The sequence below is a fragment of the Nerophis lumbriciformis genome, linkage group LG07 (assembly GCF_033978685.3).
Source record: "Nerophis lumbriciformis linkage group LG07, RoL_Nlum_v2.1, whole genome shotgun sequence".
NCBI lineage: Eukaryota > Metazoa > Chordata > Actinopteri > Syngnathiformes > Syngnathidae > Nerophis > Nerophis lumbriciformis.
The window spans coordinates 4255001-4275362 of NC_084554.2; the positions used below are offsets into that span (position 1 = coordinate 4255001).

The window sequence follows — 20362 nt, forward strand, 5'->3', positions numbered from 1 at the left end:
ATATGCTGGCAAAATTGTGATATTCGATAACCCCGATTTTCTAGCAAAATTTAGGCTTGTATTGTCAATCCGACACTTTGTGCCTAACATGTCTGCTAAATGTATAAAGTATGTATTACACAGTACATATGTGTGTACTTTTTTAGTAGAGCTTCTACTTAAAATGTCAAAATTAGCCCGAAATACGACATGCTCGCAAAATTGTGATATTCGATAACCCCGATTTTCTAGCAAAATTTAGGCTTGTATTGTCAATCCGACACTTTTTGTCTAACATGTCTGCTAAATGTATAAAGTATGTATTACACAGTACATATGTGTGTGTACCTTTTTAGTAGAGCTTCTTCTAAAAATGTCAAAATTAGTCCAAAATACGACATGCTAGCAAAATTGAGATATGCGACAACCCCGATTTTCGAGTAAAATTTAGGCTTGTATTGGCGATCCGATTCTTTATGCCTAACATGTCTGCTAAATGTATAAAGTATGTATTACCCAGTACATATGTGTGTACTTTTTTAGTAGAGCTTCTACTTAAAATGTCAAAATTAGCCCGAAATACGATATGCTGGCAAAATTGTGATATTCGATAACCCCGATTTTCTAGCAAAATTTAGGCTTGTATTGTCAATCCGACACTTTGTGTCTAACATGTCTCCTAAATGTATAAAGTATGTATTACACAGTACATATGTGTGTACTTTTTTAGTAGAGCTTCTACTAAAAATGTCAAAATTAGCCCGAAATACGACATGCTAGCAAAATTGTGATATGCGATAACCCTGACTTAGGCTCGTATTGGCGATCCGATACTTTGTGCCTAACATGTCTGCTAAATGTATAAAGTATGTATTACCCAGTATATATAATATGTGTGTACTTTTTTCCATGTCCACATTTTTAGTAGAGCTTCTACTAAAAAATGTCAAAATTAGCCCGACATGCTCACAAAATTGTGATACGCGATAACCTCGATTTTTTTGCAAAATTTAGGCTTGTATTGTCAATCCGACACTTTGTGCCTAACATGTCTGCTAAATGTATAAAGTATGTATTACCCAGTACATATAATAAATATGTGTAGTTTTTTAGTTGAGCTTCTACTAAAAATGTCAAAATTAGCCCGAAATACGACATGCTAGCAAAATTGTGATATGCAATAACCTTCATTTAGGCTCGTATTGGCGATCCGATACTTTGTGCCGAACATGTCTGCTAAATGTATAAAGTATGCATTACCCAGTACATATCATAAATATGTGTAGTTTTTTAGTTGAGCTTCTACTAAAAATGTCAAAATTAGCCTGAAATACGACATGCTAGCAAAATTTAGGCTTGTATTGTCAATCCTACACTTTGTGTCTAACATGTCTCCTAAATGTATAAAGTATGTATTACACAGTACATATGTGTGTACTTTTTTTGTAGAGCTTCTACTAAAAATGTCAAAATTAGCCCGAAATACGACATGCTAGCAAAATTGTGATATGCAATAACCTTCATTTAGGCTCGTATTGGCGATCCGATACTTTGTGCCGAACATGTCTGCTAAATGTATACAGTATATATAATATGAGTGTACTTTTTACCATGTCAATGTTTTAGTAGAGATTCTACTAAAAAATGTCAAAATTAGCCTGAAATATGACATGCTGACAAAATTGTGATACACGATAACCTCGATTTTCTAGCAAAATTTAGGCTTGTATTGTCAATCCGACACTTTGTGCCTAACATGTCTGCTAAATTTATAAGGTGTCTATTTAAAAAAACCTGTTTTGTAGCACAAATTATACAAGAAGGAGTTATGTATAAGTACCGTATTTTCCGCACCATAAGGCGCCCTGGGTTATAAGCCGCGCCTTCAATGAACGGCATATTTCAAAACTTTGTCCACCTATAAGCCGCCCCGTGTTATAAGCCGCATCTAACTGCGCTAAAGGAATGTCAAAAAACCAGTCAAATAGGTCAGTCAAACTTTAATAATATATTAAAACCAGCGTGATGTGGGCGCGCATGGAATCGTATATCAACATGGACAGAGCTGCGTGAAAAAAGCCACCCGGCCTCTTCGCGTAAACTTAAACTTACCTTAACCACTCGCTCATCTTTTCTTCATCCATCCCTTCGAGTTAGCTTTTATGATGACGCCGGCTGGAAAGGTCTCTTTTGGCAAGGTCTTCCTTTTGAATATCACCATGGGTGGAAGTTTCTGGCCATTAGCATGGCAAGCTAGAACCACAGTGAAGGATGACTTCTCATTCCCTGTGGTGCGAATATTCACCGTACGTGCTCCCGTTGTATCCACAGTGCGGTTCACAGGAATATCAGTTGCTGTGAAATAGTAATCCGTGTGCGGATGGAGAGATTGCGTCTTTTCATGAACCGGATCCCTGTCGCTTAGTAGGAGCCATTTTGTGGTCTTTACAGATGTAAACACACAAAGGAAATGAAACGTACGGTGATATCCGCGCGCTTTTTCTTCTTCTACGCGGGCGGGTGGTTGCTTACAGTAGAAGAAGAAGCGCTTCCTGTTCTATGGGGGCGGGTGCTTACCTTGGCGGTTGCTTGCGTAGAAGAAGAAGCGCTTCCTGTTCTACCGGGAAAAAAGATGGCGGCTGTTTACCGAAGTTGCGAGACCGAAACTTTATGAAAATGAATCTTAATATTTATCCATATATAAAGCGCACCGGGTTATAAGGCGCACTGTCAGCTTTTGAGAAAATTTGTGGTTTTTAGGTGCGCCTTATAGTGCGGAAAATACGGTATGTTGAGGTAGTGGCGTGAATAACAATATAGTTAAACTGGAAAACAGGAGCAAATCCTTAAAGTAGGCTACAAATCATAAAAAAAAGGAAATGAGTCAAATAAAAAAAGCATTCAAATAAATGTATTACTAAGAACTACCATTAGCATAAAGACAATTCAAATTTACATGAACATGCTAACATGAAAATACTGTAAATAACACTCAAATATGCCTCATTCCTGTAAACGATAGACATTATTTCAAATAAGTATCAAAAGTATTGATATTTGGATTTGAGAATCACTATTACAGTATAATTATCTGCACACCACTAGCCTTGAAATGCTTTCTCACAACCATCAAAAGGTGTTTTTTTTTTTTTTTTTGCTTAAAAGTTGCTTAATAGTGTCAACTGGTTTAATTCTAACGTCCATTACTGTCACGACAGCTAGCAAGAGTGTAATTACACACAGCTCCAGCTAGTGCCTTGCTAAAGTCTGCTACCAGGTAACACAAACATCTCCAAGTGGAACTCCAATTTTAAAGCTGCCATTCATGCAAAAAAAAAAAAAAAAAAAAAAAAGGCTTCCGTGCTCCGGCCGACCACCCCCTTCCTCCTCCCCTGCAGCCCACAAAGGGGCCCTCTGCTCTCTAATGAAATATTCTCCAAATGACTTGGCGGGCCCTTCGCTGCTCCAACCCTTCCCAGGCAAAACACTGATCTAATGAATGTGCTTCTGCACTCCAAACATTCGCAGAGAAAGGAAGTGGCACTGAGAGCCTTTTATTGAGTTTTGCAGAAGTAGAAGCAGTTTTTGGTAGATAGCACCTGGTCACAACAAAGCAAGAGTGCCCTGACAGGAAACTAATGACTGGCTTTGTTGCAACGTAATGATAAGGTGGCTGCACACTTTAAGTCGGGACCTCGGTTTTGCCGTCTTTTCCTCCTCCTCCACAGCCACAAGCCAGGCTTGGTTGCGTGCAAACGGGGACAAGGAGTCTTGCCCTCCCCCCCCAACACATCCATTCCCTTTATGACTTTCCATTTGGGTTGATAGAAATGTACTTTAATTATACACCACATACTTCCTGTTTAGCAAGGGGAAAAAATGTCACATTAAGCTTAATTCATGCATAAAATGTCCTATTAGTCTTTTTGGGTGGACTATTCCAGCTGAGATAGTGTCTTGAATTTGAAAAATTCAAGACAAAGTTATATGTTTTTGGTAACACTTTAGTATGGGGAACATATTCTAAGTAACAAAGACTTAATTTAGAGTTATTTGGTTAGGGTTAGAGCAGGGGTGCTCACACTTTTTCTGCAGGCGAGCTACTTTTCAATTGATCAAGTCGTGGGGATCTACCTCATTCATATATATAATTTATATTTACTTATTTATGAAATATATGTTTTTGTTAACAAGTTAAAGGTGTTTAATGAGCATGTTTAACACATATAGTTAATATTGTTAATACATTAAAGGTGTTTAATGATAATACAAGTATGTTTAATACATATAGTTAATATTGTTAACAAGTTAAAGGTGTTTAAAGATAATGAAAGCATGTTTAACTCATATAGTTAATATTGTTAAAAAATTAAAGGTGTTTAAATATAATACAAGCATGTTTAACACATATAGTTAATATTGTTAACAAGTAAAAGGTGTTTAAAGATAATGAAAGCATGTTTAACACAGTTAATATTGTTAACAAGTTAAAGGTGTTTAAAGATAATACAAGCGTGTTTAACACATATAGTTAATATTGTTAATAAGTTAAAGGTGTTTAAAGATAATACAAGCATGTTTAACACATATAACACATGTATTTAATGATAATACAAGTATGTTTAATACATATAGTTAATATTGTTAACAAGTTAAAGGTGTTTAAAGATAATGAAAGCATGTTTAACTCATATAGTTAATATTGTTAAAAAATTAAAGGTGTTTAATGATAATACAAGCATGTTTAATACATATAGTTAATATTGTTAACAAGTTAAAGGTGTTTAATGATAATGCAAGCATGTTTAACACACATAGTTAATATTGTTAATACATTAAAGGTGTTTAATGATAATACAAGTATGTTTAATACATATAGTTAATATTGTTAACAAGTAAAAGGTGTTTAAAGATAACGAAAGCATATAGTTAATGTGTTTAATGATAATACAAGTATGTTTAATACATATAGTTAATATTGTTAAAAAATTAAAGGTGTTTAATGATAATACAAGCATGTTTAACACATAGTTAATATTGTTAACAAGTTAAAGGTGTTTAAAGATAATACAAGCGTGTTTAACACATATAGTTAATATTGTTAATAAGTTAAAGGTGTTTAAAGATAATACAAGCATGTTTAACACATATAGTTAATATTGTTAATAAGTTAAAGGTGTTTAAAGATAATACAAGCATGTTTAACACATATAGTTAATATTGTTAATAAGTTAAAGGTGTTTAAAGATAATACAAGCGTGTTTAACACATATAGTTAATATTGTTAATAAGTTAAAGGTGTTTAAAGATAATACAAGCATGTTTAACACATATAGTTAATAAGTTAAAGGTGTTTAAAGATAATACAAGCATGTTTAACACATATAGTTAATATTGTTAACAAGTTAAAGGTGTTTAAAGATAATACAAGCATGTTTAACACATATAGATTCCTTTCTTTCATGAAGACAAGAATATAAGTTGGTGTATTACCTGATTCTGATGACTTGCATTGATTGGAATCAGACAGTGGTGCTGATAAGGTCTGCATTTTCGAATGGAGGAGAAAAAAAGTCATATAGTTAATATTGTTAAAAAAATTAAAGGTGTTTAATGATAATACAAGCATGTTTAATACATATAGTTAATATTGTTAACAAGTAAAAGGTGTTTAAAGATAATGAAAGCATGTTTAACACATATAGTTAATATTGTTAACAAGTTAAAGGTGTTTAAAGATAATAGAAGCGTGTTTAACACATATAGTTAATATTGTTAATCAAGCATGTTTAACACATATAGTTAATATTGTTAACAAGTTAAAGGTGTTTAAAGATAATACAAGCGTGTTTAACACATATAGTTAATATTGTTAACAAGTTAAAGGTGTTCAAAGATAATACAAGCGTGTTTAACACATATAGTTAATATTGTTAATAAGTTAAAGGTGTTTAAAGATAATACAAGCATGTTTAACACATATAGTTAATATTGTTAACAAGTAAAAGGTGTTTAATGATAATACAAGCATGTTTAACACATATAGATTCCTTTCTTTCATGAAGACAAGAATATAAGTTGGTGTATTACCTGATTCTGATGACTTGCATTGATTGGAATCAGACAGTGGTGCTGATAAGGTCCGCATTTTCGAATGGAGGAGAAAAAAAGTCCTCCTTTCTATCCAATATGAATGAAAGTGGTTGGTTTTTGGCATCTTATTAGTCCAGCTTCCGTACTCCTTTGTATACACTTTACAAGAAATACATTGTCGGCAAACTCCGTAGCTTGCTAGCTTGTGCACGCCAGCTTTCTGAGACTCTTATTTTGTTAGCGCAACTGTGCAACTGTGCAGTCGGTCTTTGGAGTTTTGACGACAGGTACGGCGCCAAAGTGTTTCTCGCCTTCCAGTCGGTAATTTTAATGAGCTGGCAGCAGCCAGCGTCATCTCAGAAGACCCTCGGGTGCCGTGAATGTCAATCAAGTGACGTCATAGTGAAGATTTATGATCGCTCATTTTTAGGACTATTTTTTTAATGCCTGGCTGGTGATCGACTGACACACCCTCCGAGATCGACCGGTAGCTCGCGATCGACGTAATGAGCACCCCTGGGTTAGAGGGTTAGGGTTATAATAAGGCCATGCCGAATAAGGCATTAATAAGTACTTAATAATGACTAGTTAAGAGCCAATATGTTACTAATTTGCATGTTAATAAGCAACTAATTAATGGTGAATATGTTCCCCATACTAAAGTGTTACCATGTTTTATTACTGGTGTGCATGAACATCACCTTGTTCAAAGAACAAAACCAACACAGTGCATAAACTGAAACTCACAACAAATTACACACCTGCAAATCAGTCTGACTTCTGCTGTTGTCGTATCCGTAATACGCCGATAGGGAGAAGTTTTTATTTACACCATGAGTCGGGTGTGTCTCGACCTCCGCCGAACCCCTGAGGCTGACTCACCGAACCCCTAGGGTTCCATGGAACCCAGGTTAAGAACCACTGACCTAATTGCTCCAAAAAATATTTTTTGCAAATCAATACCGTATTTTTTCGGACTATAAGTGGCAGTTTTTTTCATAGTTTGGCCGGGGGTGCGACTTATACTCAGGAGCGACTTATGTGTGAAATGATTAACACATTATAATATTATTTATGTCATTCACGTAAGAGACTAGACGTATAAGATTTCATGGGATTTAGCGATTAGGAGTGGCAGATTGTTTGGTAAACGTATAGCATGTTCTATATGTTATAGTTATTTGAATGACTCTTACCATAATATGTTACGTTAACATACCAGTTGGTTATTTATGCCTCATATAACGTACACTTATTCAGCCTGTTGTTCACTATTCTGTATTTATTTTAAATTGCCTTTCAAATGTCTATTCTTGCTGTTGGCTTTTATCAAATACATTACCCCAAAAAATGCGACTTATACTCCAGTGCGACTTATATATGTTTTTTTTCCTTCTTTATTATGCCTTTTCGGCCGGTGCGACTTATACTCCAGAGCGACTTATAGTCCGAAAAATACGGTAGTTATTATTATTATTTTTTATTCTTTGCTCAAATCTCTGTCAAGTTGAAACCAAACCGTTGCCTCATTTTTGATCAATTCATACCACAGTTGTTAATTATTATACATTTATGTGTCATTTTACTCATTTAAACTTGTGCCATTATCTGTTCAAAAGGGTACAAAAAAAGTGTCATATTTTTGTTTGGGACTGCAGTTTAGGGAATTTAGTCAAAAAACTTTTATGTCCTATATGCTTTTTGTAGATCATTAAAATTGAATGTCTCCAAAGAAGTCCCTGAAAGAGAATAAATGAATGAGATAATCATAATAATCAAGTCAGTTCACTGGAAGCACATGAGTTATTTCCAGAGGTGGGTAGTAACACGCTACATGTCGGAACGACACAGGACGTCCTTCATACCGACAGCCATCAGACTGTATAATGCATATGTTCCTTTTTGACTGTACTTAAATGTATAATAGACTGTATTTATATTATTCACATGTGAATAATTCTGTATAATAGACTGTAGTTATATTATTCATATGTGAATAATGCTGTATAATAGACTGTATATATATTATTCACATGTGAATAATGCTGTATAATAGACTGTATTTATATTATCCACATGTGAATAATGCTGTATAATAGACTGTATTTATATTATTCACATGTGAATAATGCTGTATAATAGACTGTATCTATATTATTCACATGTGAATAATGCTGTATAATAGACTGTATCTATATTATTCACATGTGAATAATGCTGTATAATAGACTGTTATATTATTCACATGTGAATAATGCTGTATAATAGACTGTATATATTATTCACATGTGAATAATGCTGTATAATAGACTGTATATATATCATTCACATGTGAATAATGCTGTATAATAGACTGTATCTATATTATTCACATGTGAATAATGCTGTATAATAGACTGTATCTATCTTATTCACATGTGAATAATGCTGTATAATAGACTGCATTTATATTATTCACATGTGAATAATGCTGTATAATAGACTGTATTTATGTTATTCACATGTGAATAATGCTGTATAATAGACTGTATTTATATTATTTACATGTGAATAATGCTGTATAATAGACTGTATTTATATTATTCACATGTGAATAATGCTGTATAATAGACTATTTATATTATTCACATGTGAATAATGCTGTATAATAGACTGTATTTATATTATTCACATGTGAATACATATTATTCACATGTGAATAATGCTGTATAATAGACTGTATTTATATTATTCACATGTGAATACATATTATTCACATGTGAATAATGCTGTATAATAGACTGTATATATATTATTCACATGTGAATAATGCTGTATAATAGACTGTATTTATATCATTCACATGTGAATACAGCTGTATAATAGGCTGTATTTATATTATTCACATGTGAATAATGCTGTATAATAGACTGTATTTATATTATTCACATGTTAATAATACTGTATAATAGACAGTATATATATCATTCACATGTGAATAATGCTGTATAATAGACTGTATATATATCATTCACATGTGAATAATGCTGTATAATAGATTGTATTTATATTATTCACATGTGAATAATACTGTATAATAGACTGTATTTATATTATGCACATGTGAATAATGCTGTATAATAGACTGTATTTATATTATTCACATGTGAATAATGCTGTATAATAGACTGTATATATATCATTCACATGTGAATAATGCTGTATAATAGACTGTATTTATATTATTCACATATGAATAATGCTGTATAATAGACTGTATATATATCATTCACATGTAAATAATGCTGTATAATAGACTGTATTTATATTATTCACATGTGAATAATGCTGTATAATAGACTGTATATATATTATTCACATGTGAATAATGCTGTATAATAGACTGTATATATATCATTCACATGTGAATAATGCTGTATAATAGACTGTATTTATATCATTCACATGTGAATAATGCTGTATAATAGATTGTGTTTATATTATTCACATGTGAATAATGCTGTATAATAGACTGTATTTATATTATTCACATGTGAATAATACTGTATAATAGACTGTATATATATCATTCACATGTGAATAATGCTGTATAATAGACTGTATATATATTATTCACATGTGAATAATGCTGTATAATAGACTGTATTTATATTATTCACATGTGAATAATGCTGTATAATAGACTGTATTTATATCATTCACATGTGAATAATACTGTATAATAGACTGTATTTATATTATTCACATGTGAATAATGCTGTATAATAGACTGTATTTATATCATTCACATGTGAATAATGCTTTATAATAGACTGTATTTATATTATTCACATGTGAATAATACTGTATAATAGACTGTATTTATATTATTCACATGTGAATAATGCTGTATAATAGACTGTAGTTATATTATTCACATGTAAAAATACTTAAGTGTTATTGTTTATTGGGAGTGAGCGAACTGTGGTACTGAATTTCCCCCAGGGATCAATAATGTACTTTCTATTCTATTACTCTGTTACATTTACTTAAGTACATTTTTGGACAAATTATACTTGTCAGAGTAGTTTTAATGTAACATACTTTTTTACTTTTACTCGAGTATTTTTGAGAAGAAGAAACGCTTCCTTTACTCCGTTACATTGAGTTCCATTCCGATCGTTACATTTATTTACCTCACAATTTACTCATTCTTCCGGCAGGCACTGTCACATGACTCTGTTCAGCCAATCCAACGTAAGCAGTAGTGACCTTTGACTCCATTTGACCAATCAAACAAGCACAAAGTACGGCTATAGGATGCTGAAATAGGTCAGTATTTTTAAAGTGTGTGATAAAATAGAGACCTACTTGTTGAATAAGTATCAAAATGTTCCCAAAGAAGACACTTTAATTACGTGACATGACGCCAGCACATGCCGGCTGTTTGAGAAATGCGATCTTTTTGTATGTCTGTGATGATCCTAATAACCACAAGTGTCATTGAAACACGTTAAAATATTACCAACATCATCAAAAAGCAGTGGAAAGTTGTACTTATCTGGTAAGTTGTACTTTCCTAGTGCACGAGAGGCACACTGCATATGGCCATCAGGGACATTAGAGATAAGAGCTACACTTCACGTGTAGCTGTGAAAATAGAAGAAGCCGAATTATTTGACAAATCAGACTAGTTTAGTACATATAAAATGCACTGAGTGTAAAAAGTCAAGGCAGCAACAAATCTTCAATGATTACTTTTTAAACAAGTAAAAAGAAGAATTATATCATGTGCTGTCATGTGTGTCACTAGAAACTAGAGGTGGGGGAAATGATCGATTTTTAGATGCATCGCAATTTGGACATGGATGTTTATAGAATCGACTAGTAAACATCAATACTTGATAATCTATGTACCGTATTTTCCGCACCATAAGGCGCCCTGGGTTATAAGCCGCGCCTTCAATGAACGGCATATTTCAAAACTTTGTCCACCTATAAGCCGCCCCGTGTTGTAAGCCGCATCTAACTGCGCTAAAGGAATGTCAAAAAAAACAGTCAAATAGGTCAGTCAAACTTTAATAATATATTAAAACCAGCGTGATGTGGGCGCGCATGGAATCGTATATCAACATGGACGAAGCTGCGTGAAAAAAGCCACCCGGCCTCTTCGCGTAAACTTAAACTTACCTTAACCACTCGCTCATCTTTTCTTCATCCATCCCTTCGAGTTAGCTTTTATGATGACGCCGGCTGGAAAGGTCTCTTTTGGCAAGGTCTTCCTTTTGAATATCACCATGGGTGGAAGTTTCTGGCCATTAGCATGGCAAGCTAGAACCACAGTGAAGGATGACTTCTCATTCCCTGTGGTGCGAATATTCACCGTACGTGCTCCCGTTGTATCCACAGTGCGGTTCACAGGAATATCAGTTGCTGTGAAATAGTAATCCGTGTGCGGATGGAGAGATTGCGTCTTTTCATGAACCGGATCCCTGTCGCTTAGTAGGAGCCATTTTGTGGTCTTTACAGATGTAAACACACAAAGGAAATGAAACGTACGGTAATATCCGCGCGCTTTTTCTTCTTCTACGCGGGCGGGTGGTTGCTTACAGTAGAAGAAGAAGCGCTTCCTGTTCTATGGGGGCGGGTGCTTACCTTGGCGGTTGCTTGCGTAGAAGAAGAAGCGCTTCCTGTTCTACCGGGAAAAAAGATGGCGGCTGTTTACCGTAGTTACGAGACCGAAACTTTATGAAAATGAATCTTAATATTTATCCATACATAAAGCGCACCGGGTTATAAGGCGCACTGTCAGCTTTTGAGAAAATTTGTGGTTTTTAGGTGCGCCTTATAGTGCGGAAAATACGGTATTTGTTGTAAAATGTGTCTGACTGCAGAGAACCAACTCCTTTATTTTAGGACACTTATGGTCCAGTTTGCACACATTTTCATTATATGAATAAATGTCATGGGAATTAATTACATTGTTTCTTATTCCAAATTAATAGGTTGTTTTTTTAAGTCGCAAGTAATAAACGCTTATTTAGTGAAACAAAAATAAATGTAAAACCACATTTATATACTGTACAGGCCAAAAATTTTGGACACACCTTCTCATTCAATGTGTTTTCTTTATTTTCATGACTATTTACGTTAAAAACGTGGAGTTATGTACTTTACAAAACAAAAAGGTGAAATAACTGAAAACATGTTTTATATTCTAGTTTCTTCAAAATAGCCACCCTTTGCTCTGATTACTGCTTTGCACACTCTCGGCATTCTCTCCATGAGCTTCGAGCACACCTGTGAAGTTAAAGCCATTTCAGGTGACTACCTCTTGAAGCTCATGTAAAGAATGCCAAGAGTGTGCAAAGCGGTAATCAGAGCAAAGGGTGGCTATTTTGAAGAAACTAGAATATATTTTCAGTTATTTCACCTTTTTTTGTGACGTACATAACTCCACATGTGTTCATTCATAGTTTTGATGTGACAATCTACAATGTAAATAGTCATGAAAATAAAGAAAACACATTGGCCTGGACTGTACATAAATTAAAGATGCTTTAATAATCAATTTTTAATTGAATCGTAATCGTAATTGAAATGGAAATGTTCACAGGAACTAGAGAAAACACGTTGCAGTAAACACACACAACTACAATTGTAGTCCAAGAACCATTAACAAATAACTACTAAATAAATCTGAAGTTACTCACAAGTTACTCAATACTTGAGTAGTTCTTCCACAGAATACTCAAGTAATTATTCGGAGGACTAGTGAAGTAAGGGTACTCTTACCTGAGTCCAATTGTTGGGTACTCTGGTTATTACTTAAACTCTTAAGGCCCAAGCTGTTTGTTTACATGCTTTTTTTAATTTCTCTTTGCTATTTGGGCTTATTGGACCCTAATTAGAATAAAAACTAGGAATCATCTTTTGATATGATGTACTTAGTCCATAAGTACACAAACGTGTACTTCATGTTTAGTGACGTGCTAATTCTTATTTTTACACTTTTCTTTCTTCCAAATTCCATTGTATGTTGTACTCTTCTGACACCACCAGATGGCAGTATAAGTGTCCACATAAGTGGCCATAAGACCCCAATTCAGTAGTGTACACAATTTTGGAAATAAGAGCTAAAAGGTGCTGTCCACGCATGTGGCCACTAAGGCCTTTAGACAAACTGACAAAAGAGATGGTGTGTTACTGTGACTAGAGATTGGCACGTTGCAGAAAACTAACCATCAGATGTCCCTGCAGGAGAAATCCGGTGCTACTGCGACGAGGCGCACTGCGTGGCCACGGGCTACATGTGCAAGTCGGAGTTGAACGCCTGCTTCACCAAGACCCTGGACCCCTTCGGCGCCAACTCTCCCCTGACCCACGGCTGCCTGGACCCCAGCGACGTCTGCGGCGCCCAGAGGGGCGCGGGCCTGCTGGAGTGTTGCCACGACGACATGTGCAACTACCGAGGCCGGCACGACCTGGCGCATACCAAGGACTCGGCAGGTGAGGCTCCCCCCCTTTGTTGTTTCCTCACCTTTCCTGAGTGCCATACATAAAAGTGAATTAAAGGTGATTTCTCAGGGGCGGATTCTAGATTCTAGTCCTCAGGAGCTTCACAGATTTACATCAATTGATTTGATTAAGCTCCAACTGACAGTTGTTGAGGGAGTTCATATACAGTGGGGCAAAAAAGTATTTAGTCAGCCACGATTGTGCAAGTTCTCCCACTTAAAATGATGACAGAGGTCTGTAACTTTCATCATAGGTACACTTCAACTGTGAGAGACAGAATGTGGAAAAAAAATCCAGGAATTCACATTGTAGGAATTTTAAAGAATTTATTTGTAAATTATGGTGGAAAATAAGTACCGTATTTTCCGCACCATAAGGCGCCCTGGGTTATAAGCCGCGCCTTCAATGAACGGCATATTTCAAAACTTTGTCCACCTATAAGCCGCCCCGTGTTGTAAGCCGCATCTAACTGCGCTAAAGGAATGTCAAAAAAACAGTCAGATAGGTCAGTCAAACTTAAATAATATATTAAAAACCAGCGTGATGTGGGCGCGCATGGAGTCGTATATCAACATGGACGGAGCTGCATGAAAAAAGCCACCCGGCCTCTTCGCGTAAACTTAAACTTACCTTAACCACTCGCTCATCTTTTCTTCATCCATCCCTTCGAGTTAGCTTTTATGATGACGCCGGCTGGAAAGGTCTCTTTTGGCAAGGTCTTCCTTTTGAATATCACCATGGGTGGAAGTTTCTGGCCATTAGCATGGCAAGCTAGAACCACAGTGAAGGATGACTTCTCATTCCCTGTGGTGCGAATATTCACCGTACGTGCTCCCGTTGTATCCACAGTGCGGTTCACAGGAATATCAAAAGTCAGTGGAACCTCGTCCATGTTGATAATGTTCTCTGGCCGGATCTTTTTTTCAGCTATCTTGTTTTTACAATATGCACGGAAAGTAGCCAGCTTTTCTTGAAAGTCTTTAGGCAGTTGCTGTGAAATAATAGTCCGTGTGCGGATGGAGAGATTGCGTCTTTTCATGAACCGGATCCCTGTCGCTTAGTAGGAGCCATTTTGTGGTCTTTACAGATGTAAACACACAAAGGAAATGAAACGTACGGTAATATCCGCGCGCTTCTTCTTCTTCTACGCGGGCGGGTGGTTGCTTACAGTAGAAGAAGAAGCGCTTCCTGTTCTATGGGGGCGGGTGCTTACCTTGGCGGTTGCTTGCGTAGAAGAAGAAGCGCTTCCTGTTCTACCGGGAAAAAAGATGGCGGCTGTTTACCGAAGTTGCGAGATCGAAACTTTATGAAAATGAATCTTAATATTTATCCATATATAAAGCGCACCGGGTTAAAAGGCGCACTGTCAGCTTTTGAGAAAATTTGTGGTTTTTAGGTGCGGCTAATAGTGCGGAAAATACGGTATATATACATATATATATATATATATATATATATATATATATACATACACATATATATATATATATACATACATTGATATATACAGTATATAATTTATATTTATGTATTTTGCTGTTTTTTTTTTACATGTTAAAGGTGTTTTAATGAATATACATGCATGTTTAACACATATAGATTCCTTTCTTTCATGAAGACAAGAATATAAGTTGGTGTATTACCTGATTCTGATGACTTGCATTGATTGTAATCAGACAGTAGTGATGATAACGTCCACGTTTTCAAATGGAGGAGAAAAAAAGTTCCTCCCTTCTGTCTAATACCACATGAAAGTGGTTGGTTTTTGCCATCTTATTTGTCCAGCTTCCATATTCGTTTTTATACACTTTACAAGAAATACATTGGCGGCAAATTCCGTAGCTTGCTAGCTTGTTTGCGCTGGCTTTCAGAGACTCTTATTTTGAAAGCGCAGGCGCAATGGAGCGGCACTTTTATTGTGACGACAGGAACTGTGCAGTCAGTCTTTAGGCTTTTGACAGGATGTACGGTTGAAATAAAAAAGGGTCTTTTTTCCTTCACACTTTTGATTGATTGATTGGAACTTTTATTAGTAGATTGCACAGTACAGTACATATTCCGTACAATTGACCACTAAATGGTAACACCCCAATACGTTTTTCAACTTGTTTAAGTCAGGTCATGTGACCGCCTGGCTCTGTTTGATTGGTCCAACGTCACCAGTGACTGCATCTGATTGGTGGAACGGAGTGAACGTCACCAGTGACTGTATTTGTTGAAACACTATGAAGGTCTGTCTGACAGACCAAAACAAACAAAGCGTGCATTAACAGATCGATAAAAATTAGTAGCGAGTAGCGAGCTGAATGTAGATAAAAGTAGCGGAGTAAAAGTAGCGTTTCTTCTCTATAAATATACTCAAGTAAAAGTAAAAGTATGTTGCATTAAAACTACTCTTAGAAGTACAATTTGCGCTAGCATCACATTTATGATGGTCTCTCAACATAAATAAGACCAAAGTCAAGTGTTTCAATACGATTGTCTGTCTCTGTGCCCAGACCATAGCCGCTACCAGCCGGAGAGCACCAACAAGAACCTGGTGACCCGAGTCCAGGAGCTGGCCTCGGCCAAGGAAGTATGGTTCCGGGCGGCGGTGATTGCCGTGCCGATCGCGGGCGGCCTGATCCTGGTGCTGCTCATCATGCTGGCCCTGAGGATGCTGCGCAGCGAGAACCAGCGCCTGCAGGACCAGAGGCAGCAGATGCTGTCCCGGCTCCACTACAGCTTCCACGGACACCACACCAAGAAGGGCCACCTGGCCAAGTTGGACCTGGAGTGCATGGTGCCCGTCTCGGGCCACGAAAACTGCTGCCTGACCTGCGACAAGATGAGGCAGACGGACCCGAGCGGGGACAAGATCCTGTCTCTGGTCCACTGGGGGATGTACAGCGGACACGGCAAGCTGGAGTTCGTATGACTTCATTTCTCCTCCCGCTGGAGTTTGCCAGACTGATCTCACGCCGTGTGGTTTTTGCCAGAGGAGCACTTTACTTGAAAAATGAAAAGGCGAAGGACGGCAAGGAGCCGCCTTCAAAGCCTGAGAACTCCTGGAGGTCCTGGACTTGCTGAAGGATTCCACTTTGATTCCAATTTTGCACATTTGTAAAAATAAATAAATGTTGTTGCTTGAAACGACAATTTTACACTGAGCAGGGTACAACATGGACTTATTGTACATGAAATATATATATGTTTAAATATATATACTTTGTTTATTTCTGCTTTTAGTCCAATGTTCAACATCTCTGAAGATGAGAGCGTGAAAGACTTATTAAAAGTGACTTTTTATTTATTTGATTTTTGGAGCTTTTTTGTCTGCTATACTTTAACATTACTAACCATTGTTTTGATAGTCAACAATTATCTTAACGAGTAGTCGGATGATAATAACACCTACTCAGTGGCTTAGTGGTTAGAGTGTCCGCCCTGAGATGGGTAAGTTGTGAGTTCAAAACCCGGCCGAGTCATACCAAAGACTGTAAAAATGGGAGCCATTACCTTAACTCAGCATCAAGGGTTGGAACTGTCTGCTCACCCTGGTTAAGAATGCCTAAGAAAAGGCATTGAAGCTTAGGGAAGGCTATGCAGAACTAAAACTGAACTGGCTTCAAAGTCAACAAAAACAGAATGCTGGACGACAGCAAAGACTTACTGTGGAGCAAAGAAAATACATCCGAACATGACATGGCAATGTCTTCACAAAGAAGGATAAAAACAACTGAAATATTCTTCATTGCTAAAACAAACACCTACTCAGTGGCCTAGTGGTTAGAGTGTCCGCCCTGAGATGGGTAGGTCGTGAGTTCGAACCCCGGCCGAGTCATACCAAAGACTGTAAAAATGGGAGCCATTACCTTAACTCAGCATCAAGGGTTGGAACTGGGGGTTGAATCACCAAAAATGTCTGCTCACCCTGGTTAAGAATGCCTAAGAAAGGGCATTGAAGCTTAGGGAAGGCTATGCAGAACGAAACTAAAACTGAACTGGCTACAAAGTCAACAAAAACAGAATGCTGGACGACAGCAAAGACTTACTGTGGAGCAAAGAAAATACATCCGAACATGACATGTCAATCAACAATGTCCCCACAAAGAAGGATAAAAACAACTGAAATATTCTTGATTGCTAAAACAAACACCTACTCAGTGGCCTAGTGGTTAGAGTGTCCGCCCTGAGATGGGTAAGTTGTGAGTTCGAACCCCGGCCGAGTCATACCAAAGACTGTAAAAATGGGAGCCATTACCTTAACTCAGCATCAAGGGTTGGAACTGGGGGTTGAATCACCAAAAATGTCTGCTCACCCTGGTTAAGAATGCCTAAGAAAAGGCATTGAAGCTTAAGGAAGGCTATGCAGAACGAAACTAAAACTGAACTGGCTACAAAGTCAACAAAAACAGAATGCTGGACGACAGCAAAGACTTACTGTGGAGAGCAAAGAAAATACATCCGAACATGACATGGCAATCAACAATATCCCCACAAAGAAGGATTAAAAACAACTGAAATATTCTTCATTGCTAAAACAAACACTTACTCAGTGGCCTAGTGGTTAGAGTGTCTGCCCTGAGATGGGTAGGTTGTGAGTTCGAACCCCGGCCGAGTCATACCAAAGACTATAAAAATGGGAGCCATTACCTTAACTCAGCATCAAGGGTTGGAACTGGGGGTTGAATCACCAAAAATGTCTGCTCACCCTGCTTAAGAATGCCTAAGAAAAGGCATTGAAGCTTAGGGAAGGCTATGCAGAACGAAACTAAAACTGAACTGGCTACAAAGTCAACAAAAACAGAATGCTGGACGACAGCAAAGACTTACTGTGGAGCAAAGAAAATACATCCGAACATGACATGGCAATGTCCCCACAAAGAAGGATAAAAACAACTGAAATATTCTTGGTTGCTAAAACAAACACCTACTCAGTGGCCTAGTGGTTAGAGTGTCCGCCCTGAGATGGGTAGGTCGTGAGTTCGAACCCCGGCCGAGTCATACCGAAGACTATAAAAATGGGAGCCATTACCTTAACTCAGCATCAAGGGTTGGAACTGGGGGTTGAATCACCAAAAATGTCTGCTCACCCTGGTTAAGAATGACTAAGAAAAGGCATTGAAGCTTAGGGAAGGCTATGCAGAACGAAACTAAAACTGAACTGGCTACAAAGTCAACAAAAACAAGAATGCTGGACGACAGCAAAGACTTACTGTGGAGCAAAGAAAATACATCCGAACATGACATGGGAATCAACAATATCCCCACAAAGAAGGATAAAAACAACTGAAATATTCTTGGTTGCTAAAACAAACACCTACTCAGTGGCCTAGTGGTTAGAGTGTCCGCCCTGAGGTGGGTAGGTCGTGAGTTCAAACCCCGGCCGAGTCATACCAAAGACTATAAAAATGGGAGCCATTACCTTAACTCAGCATCAAGGGTTGGAACTGGGTGTTGAATCACCAAAAATGTCTGCTCACCCTGGTTAAGAATGCCTAAGAAAAGGCATTGAAGCTTAGGGAAGGCTATGCAGAACGAAACTAAAACTGAACTGGCTACAAAGTCAACAAAAACAGAATGCTGGACGACAGCAAAGACTTACTGTGGAGCAAAGAAAATACATCCGAACATGACATGGCAATCAACAATATCCCCACAAAGAAGGATTAAAAACAACTGAAATATTCTTCATTGCTAAAACAAACACCTACTCAGTGGCCTAGTGGTTAGAGTGTCCGCCCTGAGATGGGTAAGTTGTGAGTTCGAACCCCGGCCGAGTCATACCAAAGACTATAAAAATGGGAGCCATTACCTCCCTGCTTGGCACTCAGCATCAAGGCTTGGAATTGGGGGTTAAATCACCAAAAATTATTCCCGGGCGCTGCCACCGCTGCTGCTCACCCTGGTTAAGAATGCCTAAGAAAGGGCATTGAAGCTTAGGGAAGGCTATGCAGAACGAAACTAAAACTGAACTGGCTACAAAGTCAACAAAAACAGAATGCTGGACGACAGCAAAGACTTACTGTTGAGCAAAGAAAATACATCCGAACATGACATGGCAATCAACAATGTCCCCACAAAGAAGGATAAAAACAACTGAAATATTCTTCATTGCTAAAACAAAAACCTACTCAGTGGCCTAGTGGTTAGAGTGTCCGCCCTGAGGTGGGTAGGTCGTGAGTTCGAACCCCGGCCGAGTCATACCGAAGACTATAAAAATGGGAGCCATTACCTTAACTCAGCATCAAGGGTTGGAACTGGGGGTTGAATCACCAAAAATGTCTGCTCACCCTGGTTAAGAATGCCTAAGAAAGGGCATTGAAGCTTAGGGAAGGCTATGCAGAACGAAACTAAAACTGAACTGGCTACAAAGTCAACAAAAACAGAATGCTGGACGACAGCAAAGACTTACTGTGGAGCAAAGAAAATACATCCGAACATGACATGGCAATCAACTATATCCCCACAAAGAAGGATTAAAAACAACTGAAATATTCTTGGTTGCTAAAACAAACACCTACTCAGTGGCCTAGTGGTTAGAGTGTCCACCCTGAGATGGGTAGGTCGTGAGTTCGAACCCCGGCCGAGTCATACCAAAGACTATAAAAATGGGAGCCATTACCTTAACTCAGCATCAAGGGTTGGAACTGGGGGTTGAATCACCAAAAATGTCTGCTCACCCTGGTTAAGAATGCCTAAGAAAAGGCATTGAAGCTTAGGGAAGGCTATGCAGAACGAAACTAAAACTGAACTGGCTACAAAGTCAACAAAAACAAGAATGCTGGACGACAGCAAAGACTTACTGTGG

General features: G+C 37.4%; 1 protein-coding gene across 2 annotated transcripts in view; it reads left to right on the top strand.

Moving 5' to 3' along the window:
- The window catches only part of bambia (BMP and activin membrane-bound inhibitor (Xenopus laevis) homolog a), a 23130-nt gene extending 6623 nt beyond the window's left edge, over positions 1–16507 (top strand). For both annotated transcript variants that reach the window (XM_061964808.2, XM_061964807.1), the window contains 2 exons: positions 13312–13560; positions 16068–16507. In XM_061964808.2, the coding sequence (XP_061820792.1) occupies positions 13312–13560; positions 16068–16486 (668 nt within the window). In that variant the 3' untranslated portion in view covers positions 16487–16507. The remainder of the gene's footprint in view (positions 1–13311; positions 13561–16067) is intronic.
- The last annotated feature ends 3855 nt before the right edge of the window (positions 16508–20362 follow it).